The sequence below is a fragment of the Vipera berus genome (assembly GCF_964194415.1).
Source record: "Vipera berus genome assembly, chromosome: 8".
In the NCBI taxonomy this organism is placed as follows: domain Eukaryota; kingdom Metazoa; phylum Chordata; class Lepidosauria; order Squamata; family Viperidae; genus Vipera; species Vipera berus.
This window is the reverse complement of record NC_138211.1, coordinates 18364775-18383019: the sequence shown is the minus strand read 5'-3', so window position 1 is coordinate 18383019 and position 18245 is coordinate 18364775. Positions and strand designations below refer to the sequence as shown.

Sequence of the window (18245 nt, the reverse complement as noted above, 5' to 3'; positions counted from 1 at the left end):
CTAACCCTGTGTTTGTATTAGTAAGGCCTACACAAACAAAAACTGAATTTTTCAAATTTCAATTATTTAATAAAACATATTGAAAACTAGGATTCCACCCTTGCATTTAATAATGTTCTTTTCTTCTTTTTTTAAAAAAAATTTCAACAATATTTGGGAGAGATCTGAAGGCCACACTGGAGGTTATTGGTTCTGAGGCCAAGCCACCTTAGAAATGCATGCCTGGGCGATGCCAACGGGGGAGGAAGCAAATGGGAAAACAACAGGCTTACCTTGCGGATAAGTTGCTGTTGCTCAAGGTTTCTAATATCGTTGTCCAACTCTTCGCTGAGCTGCTGTAGTTCCTTCTCCAGTTGCTCCTGGCAGAGAAGAAAGAAATAGGCCGCTTTAGGCACAACTGTCGGTGCCGGGCGGCGGAGACCACAGTGAGAGAGCAAAAAAAGCCCAGGGCTGTTTGGTTGAGACAAGAACGTGAAGCTGACTTGTGCCCACTGCAGTGCCAGAGGGCCAGGCTCTGGTCATGCCAGCATGGGTGGAGTCAAGGTGTAGTCACTGCTACCCGAACAGTTCAGTTGCACAATACAATCAACCTGATACCCTGATTACACAAGTCCCCTTTAGGTTGGAAGGGCAACCAGTTAAAGAGCCCACATGAACGCAGGCTCAAGGCTATAATTCAGGGACTGCAAGAGAGGTGTCACTTTCCTTTGGAATGTAAAACTGCAAGTCAGTTCATAGATGTGCAGTCGCAACTAAATGTGTGTGTTTGTAAAAAAAACAACACACCACTCTAGACATTTGTCTGAAGCATACTGTTTTTTACATGTTGGAATCTTTTCCAGTAGGTAAGAGAGAGCTCTTACGTACTGGAAAAGATTCCAACATGTAAAAAACAGTATGCTTCAGACAAATGTCTAGAGTGGTGTGTTTTTTTTACACACACACACACACACACCCTTTCCTGGAATATTTTCTATATGCAGAGTGCTTTTTCATGGAGAAACATTCAGTTAGGGTGCAGCCTAAAGCCTTTATGTTTGTTTATATTTATGGTTTGCTTTTATTAGTTACTGCAACACAAGGCTCTAGTTTCCACAAGGATATTTCCAAAGGAAGGGCAAAAACTGATAAAGGCCACACTTGACCAAATTTTGAGGCACAATATCTATTCCAGGAAATTAAGCTAACTGGATTTTATAAAAATGAACACATTTTATTGAGAATTGTGGGAATTCGCCCAAGGGGAGGGAGGGAGGGAGGGAGGGAGGGAGGGAAGGAAGGAAGGAAGGAAGGAAGGAAGGAAGGAAGGAAGGAAGGAAGGAAGGGAAGGAGAGAAGGAAGAAAGGGAGAAGGAAGGAAGGAAGGAAGGAAGGAAGGAAGGAAGGAAGGAAGGAAGGAAGGAAGGAAGGAAGGAAGGAAGGCAAAGATACCAGTGCACATGCCAGGGACTGAGAGAACAAGAGAGTTGTAGCAGGAAAGTGTCTTGAAATCAATCAGAATAGAGCTGGAAGAGACCATGGAGGTCTTCTAGTCCAGCCCCTTGCTCAAGCAGGAGACCCTATATGTTTCAGACAAATAGTTGTCCGATCTCCTTTTGAAAGTCTCCAGTGATGGAGCACCCACAACTTCTGACAGCAAGCTGTTCCACTAGTTAATTGTCTCATTGTTAGGAAGTTTCTCCTTAATTCCAGGTTGCTTCTCTCCTTGATCAGTTTCCATCCGTTGTTTCTTGTCTGTGGTCCTCCCAAAGGACACCTTGTTTGAGGGCTTCTCTTCCTGGCAGCACCACTTAGGTCACGGGTCTTCAAACTTTGGCCCTTTTATGACTTGTGGACTTCAGTTCCCAGAATTCCTCCCAATTCTGGGTGTTGAAGTCCACAAGTCATAAAAGGGCCAAGGTTTGAAGACCCCTGACTTAGGTTAACTCAGGACTTTCTGGAAATGGCACTGATATCGGAGTTTTGGAATTCGGTGGAAGAGACCTCAGAGAAGCCGAAACATATTTTTTTTTAATGCATTACATACATGCCTTTTCCTTCGGTGGTTCCATTTTGAATTTAATCAGGTTAGGCTGCAGCTGTTCATTATATGAATTACACAATCCTGCTTACTGGTTTATAGTGCAATATGGAGGGGGCTGAGAGCCAGTTGGTGCAGTGGTTAAAGGAAGCAGCCCAAAAACTGGGAGACCTGAATTCTAGCCCTGCCTTGCAAAGCCTGCTGGGTGACCGTGGACCAGTTCTGCTTTATCACTGGAGGTTTTCAAGAAGCGCTTTGACAGCAGGGGGTTGGACTAGAAGACCTCCAAGGTCCCTTCCAATTCTGTTATTTTGCTCTGTGTTCTCTCTCAGCCCTCTCAGGAAGAGGGCTGAGAGAGCAAACCACATCCAAAAATCTGAAGGAAGGAAGGAAGGAAGGAAGGAAGGAAGGAAGGAAGGAAGGAAGGAAGGAAGGAAGGAAGGAAGGAAGGAAGTTAAAGCATTACCTTGATGTGGGAGGCATCAAATATTTTCAAACTAACCTTGGAAAGTATGGGATAATTTGATGAGTCTATAAAAAGATTCATTATTCTGGAATCTGTACTGGCTAGAATTTAAGTTCTCTGGAAGCATTTTAATTTATAACCATTCTTTTAGTCTTTCATAGTCTTTTTTTCCCCCGGCATCAGAAAAATATGAGACCCTACTAGAAATCATTTGTGGAGACACCAATATCATGTCTAGCATCTGTTATTCATTATATTGCAGGCAGGAGTTAGAAAAACAGAGCAGCTGGGGTAAATAAGGGAAAGCTTTATATTTACACTGAAGTTAAGATTACAGTGAAGTTGATAATTTCAGAAACAGAAATTATAACGCTTCAATGGCACAGGGTATTATCATGCATAGTTCAGCGACAGTGCAGCATGATAATGAATACCAAATTCAACTTTTCAAAATCCTATTTAAAAAATTCTAGTCGAAGGTAGATTTTCAAAGTGAAGGATCATAATTAACAATGGAAACTGGCTTTTCCTGAATTGTATGGGCACGGACTATTTTTTTTTTAAAAAGAGAGCGGACACATGATCTTAACCCTAGCATAAAAAGGGCACCTGGCTTTGTTGAATCATAGATAGTACATTATCCCATCCGCTCTAAACCCTGACCCAGTGCATTCTTGACTGCAACTCTGGGCAGCTTACTTGCTTTGTGTAGCACAATTTTTAAGGCAGAGGAGGAGGGGAGAGGAAATAACAAAGAATCCTGCTCCATGGAAGCCAGTAAACACAGCTGCACTTCAGGCGTCTTGGGAGAACCATTCCCTCTCGCTGGCTACATTAACCGCCCAATCCTCAATTTTTTCAAGGAAGTTGATAGCATGTGTTTGGCTGTGTCTACTTACATTGCCAGAGGCCAAGTGCGCTTTTCCCTTGCTTTTCAGAAAGGACTCACCTCAATTGGCAGACAGGGTGATGGGCATCGTGCCGAAGATGGTGTGAAGGACTTCTTAGCCTGTAATGGGCAAATTAAAACGTCAATGAAAAGAATGCTGAGTTAGAAACAATTCATATTTGGGACAATGGTCCTTGGCCTTGGAGTAGGAGGATGCAGAACAGGGTGGGACTTCCCACTCCAGAGGCCAATTTCCCATATGGTGTTACAACTATTGTTCATCTGTTTTCCCTTATATTCAGTTTGAGCTCAGTAACTTGTGAGCATGTGTGGCATCCTTTAATGCCTCTTGAGGTCAAGGGGGTTTACTTGCCAGAAGAATGCACAAGATCACTATTTCCATATTCCACTGTACTGTACTTCCATTAATTGGCAATACACCAAATCTGCTTCAGATATTAGCTGGGCCTACTAATTGTTCTATCAGTGAATATTCCACTCAAAACTAGGGATCTACTTACCAGAGTAGGATTATCAAGGATGGATGACTTTCCAGGTTCGTAATCAAAAATGCTTCTGGGCTCGTTGCTGGAGGCATCTGCAGTTTCCCAACTTCTCCTGCAAAAGAAAGGTAGGAGACCCTCAAGTGCTCTGCATGATGTGCGTTGTCTCCCCTTTGACCCCAATGACTTCCTTCCTTGTATTGGCAAAGATCCACTTTAGCAGGGACCATTCCCAGCATCAAAGGATTGTTTCAATAGTCTACGAGCCATTTTTGAGCGTTGGCCACTACATTCCCTCCCTAAAGTATCTTCAGGTAGTATCAGTGCATCCACATTTCTTGGTAAGTGGTAGACCGAGGTTGATGTTGCATGTTGTGAAATGGCGAAGCTGAAACCATCACACAGGGACCTCCCATTGTCACCTGATAACCCTTCAAACACAAGCAAAGCAATGCACATCTTCAGCTGAAATTGACTGAGACATAAGTCATCGAGATAATAGCAAGGGCACATTTATACAGTACATGTATAAATTTATAGATGAATCCATTTCATGTTGAAATCTCACATCTCCCTCTAGTGTCACAGATGGGCACTGGAGCAGGCATGCATTCAAACTGATGAATTATCCCAATAATGGACCAATTTTGGACAGTCTAATTAGTTTTTCGGTCCGTTGTCCAGAGCCAGCTGTAAAACACTAAGTCAGAAAAGAACACACAGAATCTGGGAACAAGGATGCCTCCAATATCTCAGGAAGCATTTTGTTTACTTTCCTCAAAGCCTGTTGAATGCTTCTTAAATGCTTCCCCAAAATACTTAAGACTCAAATTCACTTGTACTAAAGTCCCACTAACTGAAATGGACCTCTCTTCTGAATAAGTGCATGAGATTGAGTTGCAAATAAGCTTACATTTATAATGTAAATATATCAGGAAAGTGCAGAATCTCATAAGTTTACATTCAACCCCATATTTTTTCTGATGTTCATATGGCTTTGCCACTTCTCTGTATGTTGATTGGTTGTCCTCCTTCACTGGAGAGAACCACATCTTCCACGTTTCTACTCACCAATCCAAGCCATTCTTTTGGCGAGAGGAACTGTTTGAGATCATCCCTGGAGGCTGGTTCTTCATGAGCCCTGGAGGGTCATGATCTGGAGGAGACAAAATGATGACTGTCTGAGGCAGACAATCCTTTTCAAATGGAACCATGGATGATCTCTTTGCTCTCTTCCCAAAACTCCACACACGCACACACACACACACACACACATACACACACTCCGTTTAGAAATTCTCTTAGGCCACCGATGGACAAACTAAAGCCTTAGTGTTGGAACAAGTCAAGAATTGTCTTTTTGCTATCTCAGAAGTCCACGTGACCATTCAGCTGAATTTGGATGGTACAGTTTGTGGTTGATGTTCAGAGATTTGAACATTAACAGTACAGCTAACTGCTATTTTTAATTGGGATTTAAAATAGCTTCGTTTCTTTAAAAGAAACAAAGAAGTCTCTCTCCAAACCTTGCCTTGAATACCAGAAAACCCCAGCATTAATCACACCTGGAACCTGGTTCCTCTTATTCTACCTATAAAAAGGTAAAGGTTCCCCCACACGTGCGTGCTAGTCGTTTCCAACTCTAGGGGCCGGTGCTCATCTTCGTTTCAAAGCCAAAGAGCCAGCGCTTGTCCGAGGACGTCTCCGGGGTCATGTGGCCAGCATGATTAGACACCAAAGGGGCACCTTAGGTTACCTTTCTACTTGCATTTTTACGTGCTTTCGAACTGCTAGGTTGGCAGAAGCTGGGACGAGTAACAGGTGCTCACTCTGTTATGCGGCAATCGGGATTTGACCTGCCAAAGTGCCGACCTTCTGATCGACAAGCTCAGTGTACTAACCCACTGAGCCACCGCATCCCCATATTCTACCTATGCCCTCCTGTAAAAACATTATGGTTCCTACCACTTAAATCTTGCCTACCGTTGTACTAGGCACTTTCCTAGTGGGAGGGAAATCCCTCCGTTACATTTTTCAGGCTGGGAAGACCACCATTTCCTAATATAGCCTATTCACAGGCAGAAGTCCAACCAAATGAGAATTTCTCATTAAGAAGTCTCTGTGAAGCCATGTCTCATGTCTTCAGGCCCTTCATTTGGGTGCTGGGGGCCTTTTAAGCATTGTCCCAGCCAAGCAAGTATTATTCCCACATCAGTCACTTCCACAAAGTCAGGAGAAAATATTACAGGGTCAAGAACAAAGCCCAGGTGTACTATAGTATTTGCTCTTTACGCAGATAGCAGTTTTCAACCCCACACTGTTGCTTCTACAATATAGATCTAACACAAGACGCTCTGAACATTTTATTGGTGTAGTAGAATGACCCCAAGATCCATTCTGGCAGGCTTTTGCTTCCTTCTTGGTACAAATTCTTGTCCCATAAATGAAACATCTTGAACCTCTTCTACTATGCTTTCTCTCAACACTAGAACCCCACAGTTTGCTGTTACTGTGTCATTCCTGGGAAACCAAACATTTCCACACAGCTAGGGAGCATGTTCAAAAGCAGAAAACAATATCTACCTCTTGACTTGTAGGGATCGCAATCCAGGTCTGATTCTGAAAGAGAAGAGAGATGTCCATGGGAAGTGGGCTCTATATGAGAGGACTAAAGCTAACGGATTCCCTACCATACTTCCTTCATGGCTTACAAAGATGCAGTGCTCCGAGCAGTAGGAAATTGCTGGGTTTAAAACCCCTAGGTAAAGGTAAAGGTTCCCCCGCACATGTGTGCTAGTCGTTTCCGACTCTAGGGGCCGGTGCTCATCTCCGTTTCATAGCCGAAGAGCCAGCGTTTGTCCGAGGACGTCTCCGTGGTCATGTGGCCGGCATGACTAGACGCCAAAGGCGCACGGAACGCTGTTACCTTCCCACCGGAGTGGTCCCTATTTTTCTACTTGCATTTTTACGTGCTTTCGAACTGCTAGGTTGGCAGAAGCTGGGACAAGTAACAGGCGCTCACTCTGTTACGCGGCACTCGGGATTCGACCCGCCAAACTGCCGACCTTCCGATCGACAAGCTCAGCGTCCTAACCCACTGAGCCACCGCGTCCCTTTAAAACCCCTATTAAGCTCCAAATTAAATTAATTTCCTAACGTACTGCCAGGTTGGGCAAATCTGGCTGGATCTATTTAGAGTGTTGTCCAGACAAAAAAAAAAGAATCACAAGAGTCCTAAACCTGCTATTAGCTGTGACTCCATCATGGCCTATTAGTTGCTCAAGGATACCAGTTGCTAACACCAGCCCTTATGTTAAGTACAAATCGGAGGATGCAAAAATCAGAACCCAGAATGTTGGTGATTATTGTCAAAGAACATGGAGTAAAAAGCAAAGAAAAGGATGGTCAGCTTTATCAAGATATGAGCTAGGGACATCTGAACCTCCAGGAGATATGTACATCAAGGAATGTAGCAGGCGGATCTCAGATTCTCACCTTACAATTTGAGAGTTATGACTTGCTTTGACTAAAATCAACAGGCATGTTCACGGTTGAGCCAGGTTTGCATCCTGCTTACTACAGACCTTTATTGTTTTTTTCTAAAAAAGTACAGGTAGCCCTTGACTTACAATGGTTTGTTTAGTGACCATTCAAAGTTACAATAACACTGAAAAAGGTGACTTATGACCATTTTTCACAGTTACAGCCTTTGCAGCATTCCCATGATCCTATGATCAAAATTCAGATGCTTGGCAACTAATTCAGATTTTATAACCGTTGCTGTGTCCTGCAGTTATATGATCCCCTTTTGCGACCTTCTGACAAGCAAAGTCAACGGAGAAGCCAGGTGCACTTAACAAGCACCTTACTAACTTAACAGCACCTTACTAACTTAACAACTGCAGTGATTCACTTAACAACAGTGGCAAGAAAGATCGTAAAATGGGGCAAAAGTCACTTAACAAATGTCTCACTTAACAGAAATTTCAGGCTCAATTGGGGTTGTAAATCGAGGACTAAGTTGTAAGTTGAGAACTACCTGTATTGTATATCTCCAACAACACACTACAAGGCTGTTTCTGGCCACAACACAATGCATCTGACTCACTGTTAATAAGAAAATGAAGAGGAAAAGCAGTAGGAGATTGCTACCTTAAGAGTGAGTTGCAGATCATATGAATAGCAGTGTGGCAGGAAACAAAACCATGTTTCAGATGCATAAATAGGGAGGTGACAAGAGTGGGCACCTCTCTTTAGGTCTAAGCTTCATCTGGCAGACAAAATAGATTATGATGTGGGGAAATTCCCAGAAAAGCCATGGCAGTATAGAAACAGAATGGTAATTGCTATCCACTAGAGGACGCTCAAAAATTGTAGTGTTCCTTGCTGTTTTTATCTCTCTCTAGGGCGGTCAATCTCCAGGCTATGGTTTCCAAAGCCACTTTCTCGTTATTGAGTTAAATGCAATCCATATCAATATGTATCAGCAAAAAAAAAGGCATAAGAAAATTAGCTGTACACATTGCACGTTCCTGACCTTTCCTGCCTCTGTTGTGATTCTCTGTCAAATTTTACTGGGATTATTGGCCTGAAATAGATGAAAGAGTGCAGAGAAGAGCAACAACGATGATAAGGGATCTGGAAGTTAATTCGTGTGATGAATGATTGAGGGAATTAGGCATGTCTAGCATATCAAAGAGAAGGATTGGGGGGCACATGATAACTGTCTTCCAGTATTTGAGGGGCTGTCACAAAGAAGAGGAGGTTGACCTACTCTCCAAAGCACCAGAGGGCTGGACAAGAAGTAATGAGTGGAAGTTTGTTAGAGAGAGATCCAACCTAGAATTGAGGAGAAATTTCCTGACAGCGAGAACAATGAATCAGTGGAACAGCTTCCTCCAGAGGTTGAGGCTGCTCCATCACTGGACATCTTCAAGAAGAGACTTCCATTTGACCAAAATGGAAAGTCACCTGCCTTCAGCAGGGGGTTGGACTAGAAGACCTCCAAAAACAAGGTGGAATAATGTGATTCAAGAGGGAAAGACTATTTTTGTCCTGGTATATAACATGAAGAAACCGTGGGGGTTTAATGTGTGAAACAAGAATGAAATGAGGTGAACATCATGCAGGGGAGAAAATTGAAGTAGTCAGGGCATTGCTATGTTGCTTTAAACTGCAAATGGAGAGAGAGTCTGAAATGATTGGGATGGTTTTTGGATCTAAATTGCTGTTTCTCAGCCTTTCAAACGTGTGGACTTCAACTCCCAGAATTCTCCAGCTGCTGTGCTGGCTGGGGAATTCTGGGAATTGAAACACTGATCTAAATTAACACAACGCTCTGAAAAAGTCCATACCTGGAGGTTTACTGTGGATTTGCTGGAACATGCTGCGATACCAGTCCTTAGGGCTGTCTACACTCTGCAATGCAAAACAAACATGTAAACTCAGTAACAGAAAAGGGAAGATGGAACAAAGATACACATACCACGAAGGACTAGGCGACATCTTTGCATGGAATTAGACAATTCTGTAACACAAAAGGAAAGTAAGATTCTCACAGCAGTGCAAGAAGATGTTGCATTCAGTAATACACAATGCATAGACTACTAGGAATCCCGCTTTCTTGTCTCTGTGCACAGAGCAAACAGGCAAGTAAATGATGAACTCTGAGGATGTGTAGAGGGAGGAAGTAAACGTTATACAAATGTAAGGTACCTTGCAAATGGGAAGACCAGCCCTCTTTTAGCTTCCTTCTTTAAAGTTAAATAAGAGAATGTAAGAGAATAAGAGCTCTGATGCAAATACAAAATCTATTATCAAGGCTAAGAGACCTAGAAAGAGATCCCCTGGGCAGTAATGGGTAACTGGCAAAGATCACTTATTCCTAAGATTGGCTTTCAATTTGTAAACTTCAGTTTATATTAACCCAGCATTAGATTTTCACTCTCTTATATTAACCCAGCATTAGATTTGTATGCCAACTCTTGCAAGGAAAGTATTTTCATGTCAGTGACATCACAGAAACCACTCAATGTCAGAACAACATTTGGATAATTTTAAATCCCGGGTGTCAAACCTATAGCTTCCCAGATATCGTTGAACTACAATTCTTAGCAGCTTCAGCCATGGGCCAATGCTAAAAGATGCTTAGAATGGTAATTCATAGACATCTGGAAAGCCACATTTTTTTCCCATTCCTGCACAGATGGCTCTCATTTAACTGCCAAATCAGCCCCAGGTTTTCATGGCTTGGGATTTAATCCAGGAGGTCGCCAGCCTGTGACAGCTTGGCAGTGGATAGTATTTTTAAAAAGAAGAAGGGTGGAATTCTGTATCTGCTTGATTATCTAGAAAGGAATTAAAAAGACCAGAACTCATCCTTTCCAGTAGCCAACACCTAGATAAACAGGGATTAGCACCAGACAAACAATCAAGCAGAAACAGTAGCTTAACCAAAGGAGACATACCATCAAACAAACAATCAGGCAGTAAACAAGGGACTACCAAGCAATACAGCGTACCCCCACCAACACTGGCAGGGCAAGCAACTGTATATAAACAGGGAGCAAACCCCACATTCATTAGCATTGAAGGAGGGCCTTCTCAGGATACCGCCGGTTAGGGAATGCCAGCGGGTTATTCCTAGGGGAAGAGCGTTCTCTGTGGGCGCGCCTGCCCTCTGGAATGACTTGCCCGTGGAACTTAGGACCGCCCCCAATCTGTTCGTTTCGCCGGGACCTGAAAACCTGGTTTTTCAATCTATCAGGCCTGGACTGAAGGGGTTTTAGCTTTTTAAATGTTGTTTTAATTGGGCTTAATTAATTTAATGTATTTTAACTCTATATTATTTTTATATTGTATTTTATGCTGCCCTGTAAACCGCCCTGAGTCCTTCGGGAATAGGGTGGTATAGAAATCTAATAAATAAATAAATAAATAAATAAATAAATAAATAAATAAATAAAATAAATTACCTAGTTGGGTAATGAAATTCTCTTCTATTGGTACCAAAAATTATACGCATTGCACCAATTTTGACCAAATAATAATAATTTTGGCTCAGTGGGTTAGGACGCTGAGCTTGTCGATCAGAAGGTCGGCAGTTTGGCGGGTCAAATCCCGAGTGCCGCGTAACAGAGTGAGCGCCTGTTACTTGTCCCAGCTTCTGCCAACCTAGCAGTTCGAAAGCACGTAAAAATGCAAGTAGAAAAATAGGAACCACTACAGTGGGAAGGTAACAGCGTTCTGTGCGCCTTTGGCGTCTAGTCATGCCGGCCACATGACCACGGAGACGTCCTCGGACAAGCGCTGGCTCTTCGGCTTTGAAACGGAGATGAGCACCGGCCCCTAGAGTTGGAAACAACTAGCACACATGTGCGGGGGAACCTTTACCTTTTTATACTCTTAATTTCAAACAGAAATGTTATCTGTCAAAAACGAAGGGGAAAGCATCACACTAGGGGTTCTGAAGGCACACTCTGAACAGAATGGGACAACCTGCCACCACCAAACTTGTTGCGGGAACAACTCACCGTGGCTAACTTGCCATGGGACAACTCTACGTGGGACAATTTAACAATTTAATTATTTAAAATAAATAAATTATTTTAATTTTTTTGTCATTCACATTTTATTCTGTCCCTCCTTTTGCATCCTTTCTTTAATTATTCCATTTCACCATTTCTTTGATATTAGTGTAACTCTTGTCCCACAGCGAATTGTCCCACAGTGAGTTGACCATGGCAAGTTGTTCCATGGCAAGTTGGCCATGATGATTTGGCCCTGGCGAATTGTCTTAGACCCCGCTATGAATTCATTAACATGATTAACAGTTCAACCCTGAGCTCCATAATGCTCTCTTCTAGAGAAGAAGGATACTGAAAAGGGGACTTTTCCATCCTGCTTACAATTACTTTGAGGACTCACCGATCGAGAAGCAAGAGGCATCCCAGACTCATCTACTGGCCCGATCCCATCGTACTTCACCCAGCGCTTCTCCTTCCTCTTGCCATCTTTCGTCCAAGTCGCTGACCAGCCCGGTTGTGCTAAGCCACTCACAGTTGCGTGATTGACTGAATTAGCCAAGTAAGGAGGAGCAGCAGCTTCAGTTCTCAGTGGTCTAATTTCTTTAGCAGGCCAGGTTGGGTACCAATTATTCGCTGCCAAGAGATACAGTCAGATCATAATGAGAGGAAGATCTAATTGAGCATCGTGTCCTATCCCTGTCTCCACTGACTCTCCCAATGCTACCTTTAGAACAATCAAATTGCTGCACTTCCCAGATAAGATTGCAAAAACATTATTTGGCAATTTTACGTGGGTTGGCTTTAAAAATCATTTAAGATGGCCTGAATTATCATGGAAACAGATTAAGTGGTACTTGGACCAGCCCAAAAGAGGTTCTAGTGACTATTTCCGATGAGGTGGCTGGTTCTGTTCTGCACATCACTGATAAAATATAGGTTATGGTAAGAATTGGTGTCCTGATTTCCAAGCACAGGTGGTCCTCAATGTATGACAATTGAGACCAAAATTTCTGTTGCTAAGTGAGACAATTGTTAAGTGAATTTTGCCACATTTTACAACCTTTCTTGCCACAGTGGTTAAGTGAATCACTGCAGTTGTTAAATTAGTCACATGGTTGTTAAGTGAATTTGGCTTCCCCGTTGAGTTTGCTTGTCAGAATGTCGCAAAAGGTGACCCCAGGACATGGCAACTGTCATAAATATGAACCAGTTGCCATCACATGACCATGGGGATGCCGCAATGGTCATCAGTGTGAAAAATGATCGTAGGGTCACTTTTTTCAGGGCTGTTGCAACTTTCAACAGCTACTAAATGAACTGTTGTAAGTCAAGGACTAACTGTATTGTGTATTTCATGTCCTTTCCATTAAAAAAAACCCAAGGCCAGGATAAGCATTTGCTCTTTTCCATCCACATCAAGGGTGCATTGGAGATATCAATATTTTATCCTATCTAATTACTTCCTAAAAGGGAGGCAGGGATGAAAGAGAGAGAATGGGAGTGTTGGCTTTAGACACGCTGCTGAATTTAAACACTGTCTTTTACTGAAAGATCTGCTGTCAAAAAGGACCATCAAAGGCTCTCAGCTCTTCCCCCAACAGGAGGACCATAAAGCTTGCTGAGCTTTAGAAGTGAGTCTAGTTGTAACTTAAAAGATCAAACACAAGTGGATAACAGGAAGATAAGACAGCAAGGACTACAAAGTGTTCTGTGCAGCTTGCCAAGGAAATCTGTAATCACTTCCATTCTTGGCTGGAGTTACCTGAACTCTGCTGAGTTGTTTTCCATGGCTGGGATATCCCGTTGTACACTCGGCGGGGAGTTGTATCGTGGAATTCAAAATTGAGGGTATTAGACCCACAGTTGCGAATCACAGGAATCTTTATGCAAGACAGATTAAAAAAGAGGATCATCCATTAGTAAGCCAACTTCTGCTCTCTTTCAAAAACCCCTAAGTTGTAAAAAGGGAAACATATTTGTCGTTGCTCAATTGTGCATCACAGGAACATTACTAATCACAATCTGAGGCACGCCTTCTGCCTATATTGTATATACCTTTTACATGAGGAAAGTTCCTCGGGCTGAAGATCGGTAAAATGCTTTTATTCTTATCATTTTGCGAGAGTGAACATTTATTCCATTGCTTTTTCTTTGTTCTTTGTTCATTGAGAACAATAAGACTTTATTTCAAATTTACCAGTGTAAATTCTTTAGTAATTCTTCCTAAAAACATCAATATTATTTTGTAACATTATTTTAACTAGTTTCTCATACTGGATTCTAATGAAGTGAGCTATGCAATAGTGTGGACAAACAGCATGCAAATTTCCAATCTTTTCTGAAGGCAATTTACTCTCTCTCTCTCCCTCCCTCCCTCCCTTTGATCTTTCTGGATAGATTTATATGGTTTGCCTTGAAAATTACTTTCTCAGTCCAGACTGGTGAACACCTAATTATATTGTATAGATTTCTGTGTAATTTTCTCAATAGTTTTCCTTGGAATTGATAAGCAACAGCCACTGAATGTTGCAATCGAGGAACTGAGGAAGGATGAAGGGTGAGCAAATATGCAACTTCTGCACATTTTTATGCTGTGAAGACTAATTTGACCAAGCAGAGAGAGCAGCTTGTTATCACTGGGGGACAATTTTAATGAAACATTGTCCTCAGAGTTGAGTAGAAATATGCAAAAATGTGTGCTTAATTCAATTCACATAATTAACTTAGTCTGACTCTTAAACTTTATCTAATCTGGCCTCTTATTCTATTTTTCTCCCCTTACTTTTGATAGGGAAAAACACCTTGTTTTTATTTTTATCCCGCCTTTTATTATTTTCACAAATAATTCAAGGCAGTGAACATCTCCAACATATCTTCCTCCTCCTATTTTCCCCTCAGCTTGAACTGAGAGTGACTGGCTCCAAGTCACCCAGCTGGCATTCATGGCTGAGGTGGGACTTGAACTCACGGTCTCCTGCTTTCTAGCCTGGTACATTAACCACTAAACCAAACTGGCTCTCATCTTTTCACTTATGAAGAGGAAAAAGAGTCAGCAAATCCAAAGACCTGATATTATAAAGCTGATCGCGTCCTCCCCATCTACCTGTCCTCACCAAAGCTTCCAAAAGTCAGTCTTCACATTAATAAAGAGTCATCAGTAAATTAAATTGAACTGGCTATAAAGTACAGTTTAAGCAAATCCTCTGAATTTATCAGATCCCAGCTCAACCAATATCTCAGGTTTGTTGTCAGGAAAATAAAAGAGTGCAGTGTAGACCTTTACTTCCCAGAAACTAGGCTATGAACCTAAGAGATAAATCGAAGAAGAAAAAATTCATTTACAGAAGACAATTTGGTATAGTTAAACCAGGGGTCTTCAAACACGTGCCTGGCTGAGGAATTCTGGGAGTTGAAGTCCACAAGTCATAAAAGAGCCAAGTTTGAAGACCCCTGAGTTAAACAAATAAAACCAGTCAGTTACTGGGAGGAAATGGGGAGATGACAAAATGTATGTGATGACAGTCACACAGATGATGTGATTTATCTGCGTGCAGTCAGGCTTTACAACATTATTACATAAGCATGGCAATGGCAAGATGACATGCACCTTCGTTTTGACATTGCCACAGCTTGTTTGGAACACCTGGGCATGTTGAGGGCCTGACCTTCTTGGAGAAAAAGCAATCTTCACAAGTAACTCATCAGACCCCAGTCTTCCCATCAGCTTGGTTCAAGGAAGGAACACTCACTCTATAATATGTGGGGTTCCGTTTACTCTGCGGAGTGGACGTGGCCCGTGGAGAGGTGAGACTCCCACTATGGATAGTTGGGCTCTTCTGGAGGTGTGATATGAAAAAGTCATCCTGCCTAAGACCCAGAACTTCTGCAGAGACTCCGGCTCTTGAGTGATGTGGAGGAGATGTGTAACTGGATCCACTTGAGGCAGGTGAAGGATGTTCTCCACCATCATGAAAATGCTGCTCGGCATATGGCAAGCCCTGCAGGGGGTGGGGGGAAAGAAAGGTGTTCAAGCCTCTTGATCTGCAAAATGTTGATGTCCAGGTTTTGTTTTGTATTCCCAGTATTCTCTCTGCCGTCATTCCAGATCTAGATCTAGATCTCCTGGTTATAACTAGAAGGACTTTCCCACCCTCTGCTATTGACCTTTTGGTTGGGAATGCCCCAATTTCTAACTGGGATTTCCTGCATGCAGAAAATTTTTTGTCTGTTGATCATTAGTTCCTATTTCGTAGGCTCTTCCTGGAAATCATGAGCAAGCAGTAGTAGCGCTTCCAACCTGCCCACGCCTTTGTTTTGGAGATCAAATCATCCCAAACATATCAGCGTTCCTTCCGTGGGAAGCTGAGACGGGAATGACTACTTTTGACTCTGGACATGCCTATCTAGAAGGGCCGGTGCTGGATTATAGCAGTGCCATTATTTATCAGAAGCCTCAATGGCTCCTCTGGGATCTATATTCCACATCCCTGACATCAGCTCAGAAAAGATTTCCTGTTATTTTTAAGGATCGCTACGCATTACACACTATCAACACTAATAATACCATGGCAAGTTTAAGCACAGAAACTCACATTTGGGGAACGGAGCATTCCAGATCCGGAGTTGTCAACCACCATCAAAACTTGTTTGGTGCAAATCTTCCACCTTGAACAGGAGGATCAGCTGAGGGTGGTGTCTCCTGAGTAAACAGAGAATGAACCTGTTGTATGAAAAGGGCTTTGACCTACACCAAGAGATCACACTTTCTGCACTCTCGATTCAGAACATCCTCCTCCCTAACTATAAAGGATCTCCCATCAGAAAACCATCGTATGTGAGGATGTTCACTTAGCAAATGTGGAAGACAGAATAACAGAGTTGGAAGGGACCTTGAAGGTCTTCCAGTCTGCTCAAGCAGGAGATCCTATACCATTCAGGACAAATGGCTGTGCAGTCTCTTCTTGAAAAATTCCAGGGATAGAGCACTCATAATTTCTGGAGGCAAGTGGCTCCACTGATTAATTGTTCTCATTGTCAGGAAATTTCTTCTGACTTTTAGGTTGGATCACTCTGTAATAATCTTCCACCCGTTACTTCCCCTCCTGCTTTGGTGCTTTGGAGAACAGGTTGACTCTTTCTTCTCTGTGACAGCCCCTCAAGTACTGGAAGACTGCTATGATATCACCCCTAGTCCTCAAGAATATCAAAGGATATCAAGAATCCTATCCCTGTTCTGTTTTGTTTTCTTGGAACTCAAGGACGGTCTTCAGAACACGAAAGCTGGACAATCTCTCCCTTCCTCTGTCTCATGTAATTACTCGTCAGCTGCTAGCCAACTTTCCAGAACATCACAATAATGAATCGTTACTATTAGCACTTAAAGGAACTTGTGCGTTAGTCACCCTTGCCAAAATCTTTGCTGAACTGTGCATTTAAAGAGTGACTGACATAATGAAACACCAATTAGCCAACCTCATGTAGCTTAATGCATTCTGTGAGCAGTGATTAGTTTACAGCTCAGCTTGCCTTCCAAAAAAAGAAAAATTGGGTTAAATCATTCACTATGGTTAGCTTCAAAACAAATACATGTAGCATGCATAAAGATGGAATCAGACCACTCCCCATGAGGTCCTTTCCTTATCACCACCTGTTATGTACTGGGCTCTTGCTGGAGCAGCTAACGGCTCTCTAGCAACCCAGACTTTAAGTCTCCTGTGCTGCAATTGGCTATCTCCAGGCGGCAAGGCTTAATTCAAACCTATTGGCTGCCGCCTAGACTATATATTGCAGCTAGTTGCAGACATTTCCCCAGTACAGTTCCAGCACGAAATAAACAATGAGTTATCCCGTACTCTGTTCCGCGTCTTCATTCCTGCACCAAAGAACCCGCTATTTAACACCACCCATCTCACCTCAAATGGAAAGTGCAAACAAAAGATGTCCCAGATAAGAGCTAGTTTGAGCAGCAGGAGGAACAGCCAGCATGCACACTATATTCTTTGCAAAGCTTTCGTTCTCTCTGATCCAGGGACTTACTGGAGCAGGGCATCTCGGCTATTCTTGGTTTCTGACACTACTGGGCACTGGGCAAACAAAGCTGCCTTTCTACTGTTGGTCCCATGCCCAGAGCAAGGTCAGTGTCTTGTTCAGTCTGCCAGCACATCCAGGAGGGAAGTGAGGATTGACTTTTGTTGCAACAGTGACTATGCAAATCATTCGATATTAATAATTCAGCCCCAAACAACATGCTACAGTTTGCTTCAGTGCATGCCCAGATTCTTGTGAGGGTGTAAAGAAAATTGGCACAGTGGGACAGGAGGAAGCCAAAGTTTATGAGTGGGAGGCATCTTGCAGAGCTAAAAGCTTGACGTGGTCAGAAGCAGAGGCAGGAAATGGAGGGGTTGTAGTTTGGTGGTAGAACACAGGGATGCTGGGTTGGAACTTAAGAGATTCAATTTGCAGCATCTCCAAGTTGGACTGAGAAACCCCAGGCACGGCACTAGCTGTAGGCCGAAACAAGAGAACAAAACTAAGGAAGGTTTGTTCCAGGCAATACAGGTAGTCCTCGACTTAGAATAGTTCATTTAGTGATTGTTCAAAGTTACAATGGCCCCAAAAAGGGTGACTTATGACCGTTTTTCACACTTATGACCATGGCAGCATCCCCCATGCTCTCATGATCAAAATTCAGATGCCTGGCAACTGGTTCATATTTATGATGGTTGCAGTGTCCCACAAAGGTCCCTTTTTGCGACCTTCTGACAAGCAAAGTCAACGGGGAAGCCCGATTCACTCAACAAACAGGTTACTAACGTATCAACTACCAGGCAAGAAAGGTTGTA

The 18245-nt window shown here is 42.7% G+C and overlaps 1 protein-coding gene across 7 annotated transcripts in view; it reads right to left on the bottom strand.

The window, feature by feature from the left end:
- SORBS3 (sorbin and SH3 domain containing 3) overlaps positions 1-18245 on the bottom strand; it is a 66207-nt gene that overhangs the window by 26733 nt on the left and 21229 nt on the right. For 6 of the 7 annotated variants that reach the window (XM_081333480.1, XM_081333477.1, XM_081333481.1 and 3 more), the window contains exons 2-11: positions 15996-16102; positions 15153-15401; positions 13166-13283; positions 11804-12036; positions 9232-9295; positions 6461-6496; positions 4949-5033; positions 3896-3992; positions 3435-3494; positions 273-359 (exon numbers count right to left, since the gene is read on the bottom strand). In XM_081333480.1, the coding sequence (XP_081189606.1) occupies positions 273-359; positions 3435-3494; positions 3896-3992; positions 4949-5033; positions 6461-6496; positions 9232-9295; positions 11804-12036; positions 13166-13283; positions 15153-15401; positions 15996-16040 (1074 nt within the window). In that variant the 5' untranslated portion in view covers positions 16041-16102. Of the gene's footprint in view, positions 1-272; positions 360-3434; positions 3495-3895; positions 3993-4948; positions 5034-6460; positions 6497-9231; positions 9296-11803; positions 12037-13165; positions 13284-15152; positions 15402-15995; positions 16103-17315; positions 17378-18245 lie in introns of those variants that run through there. The other variant, XM_081333479.1, reaches the window with a different exon arrangement.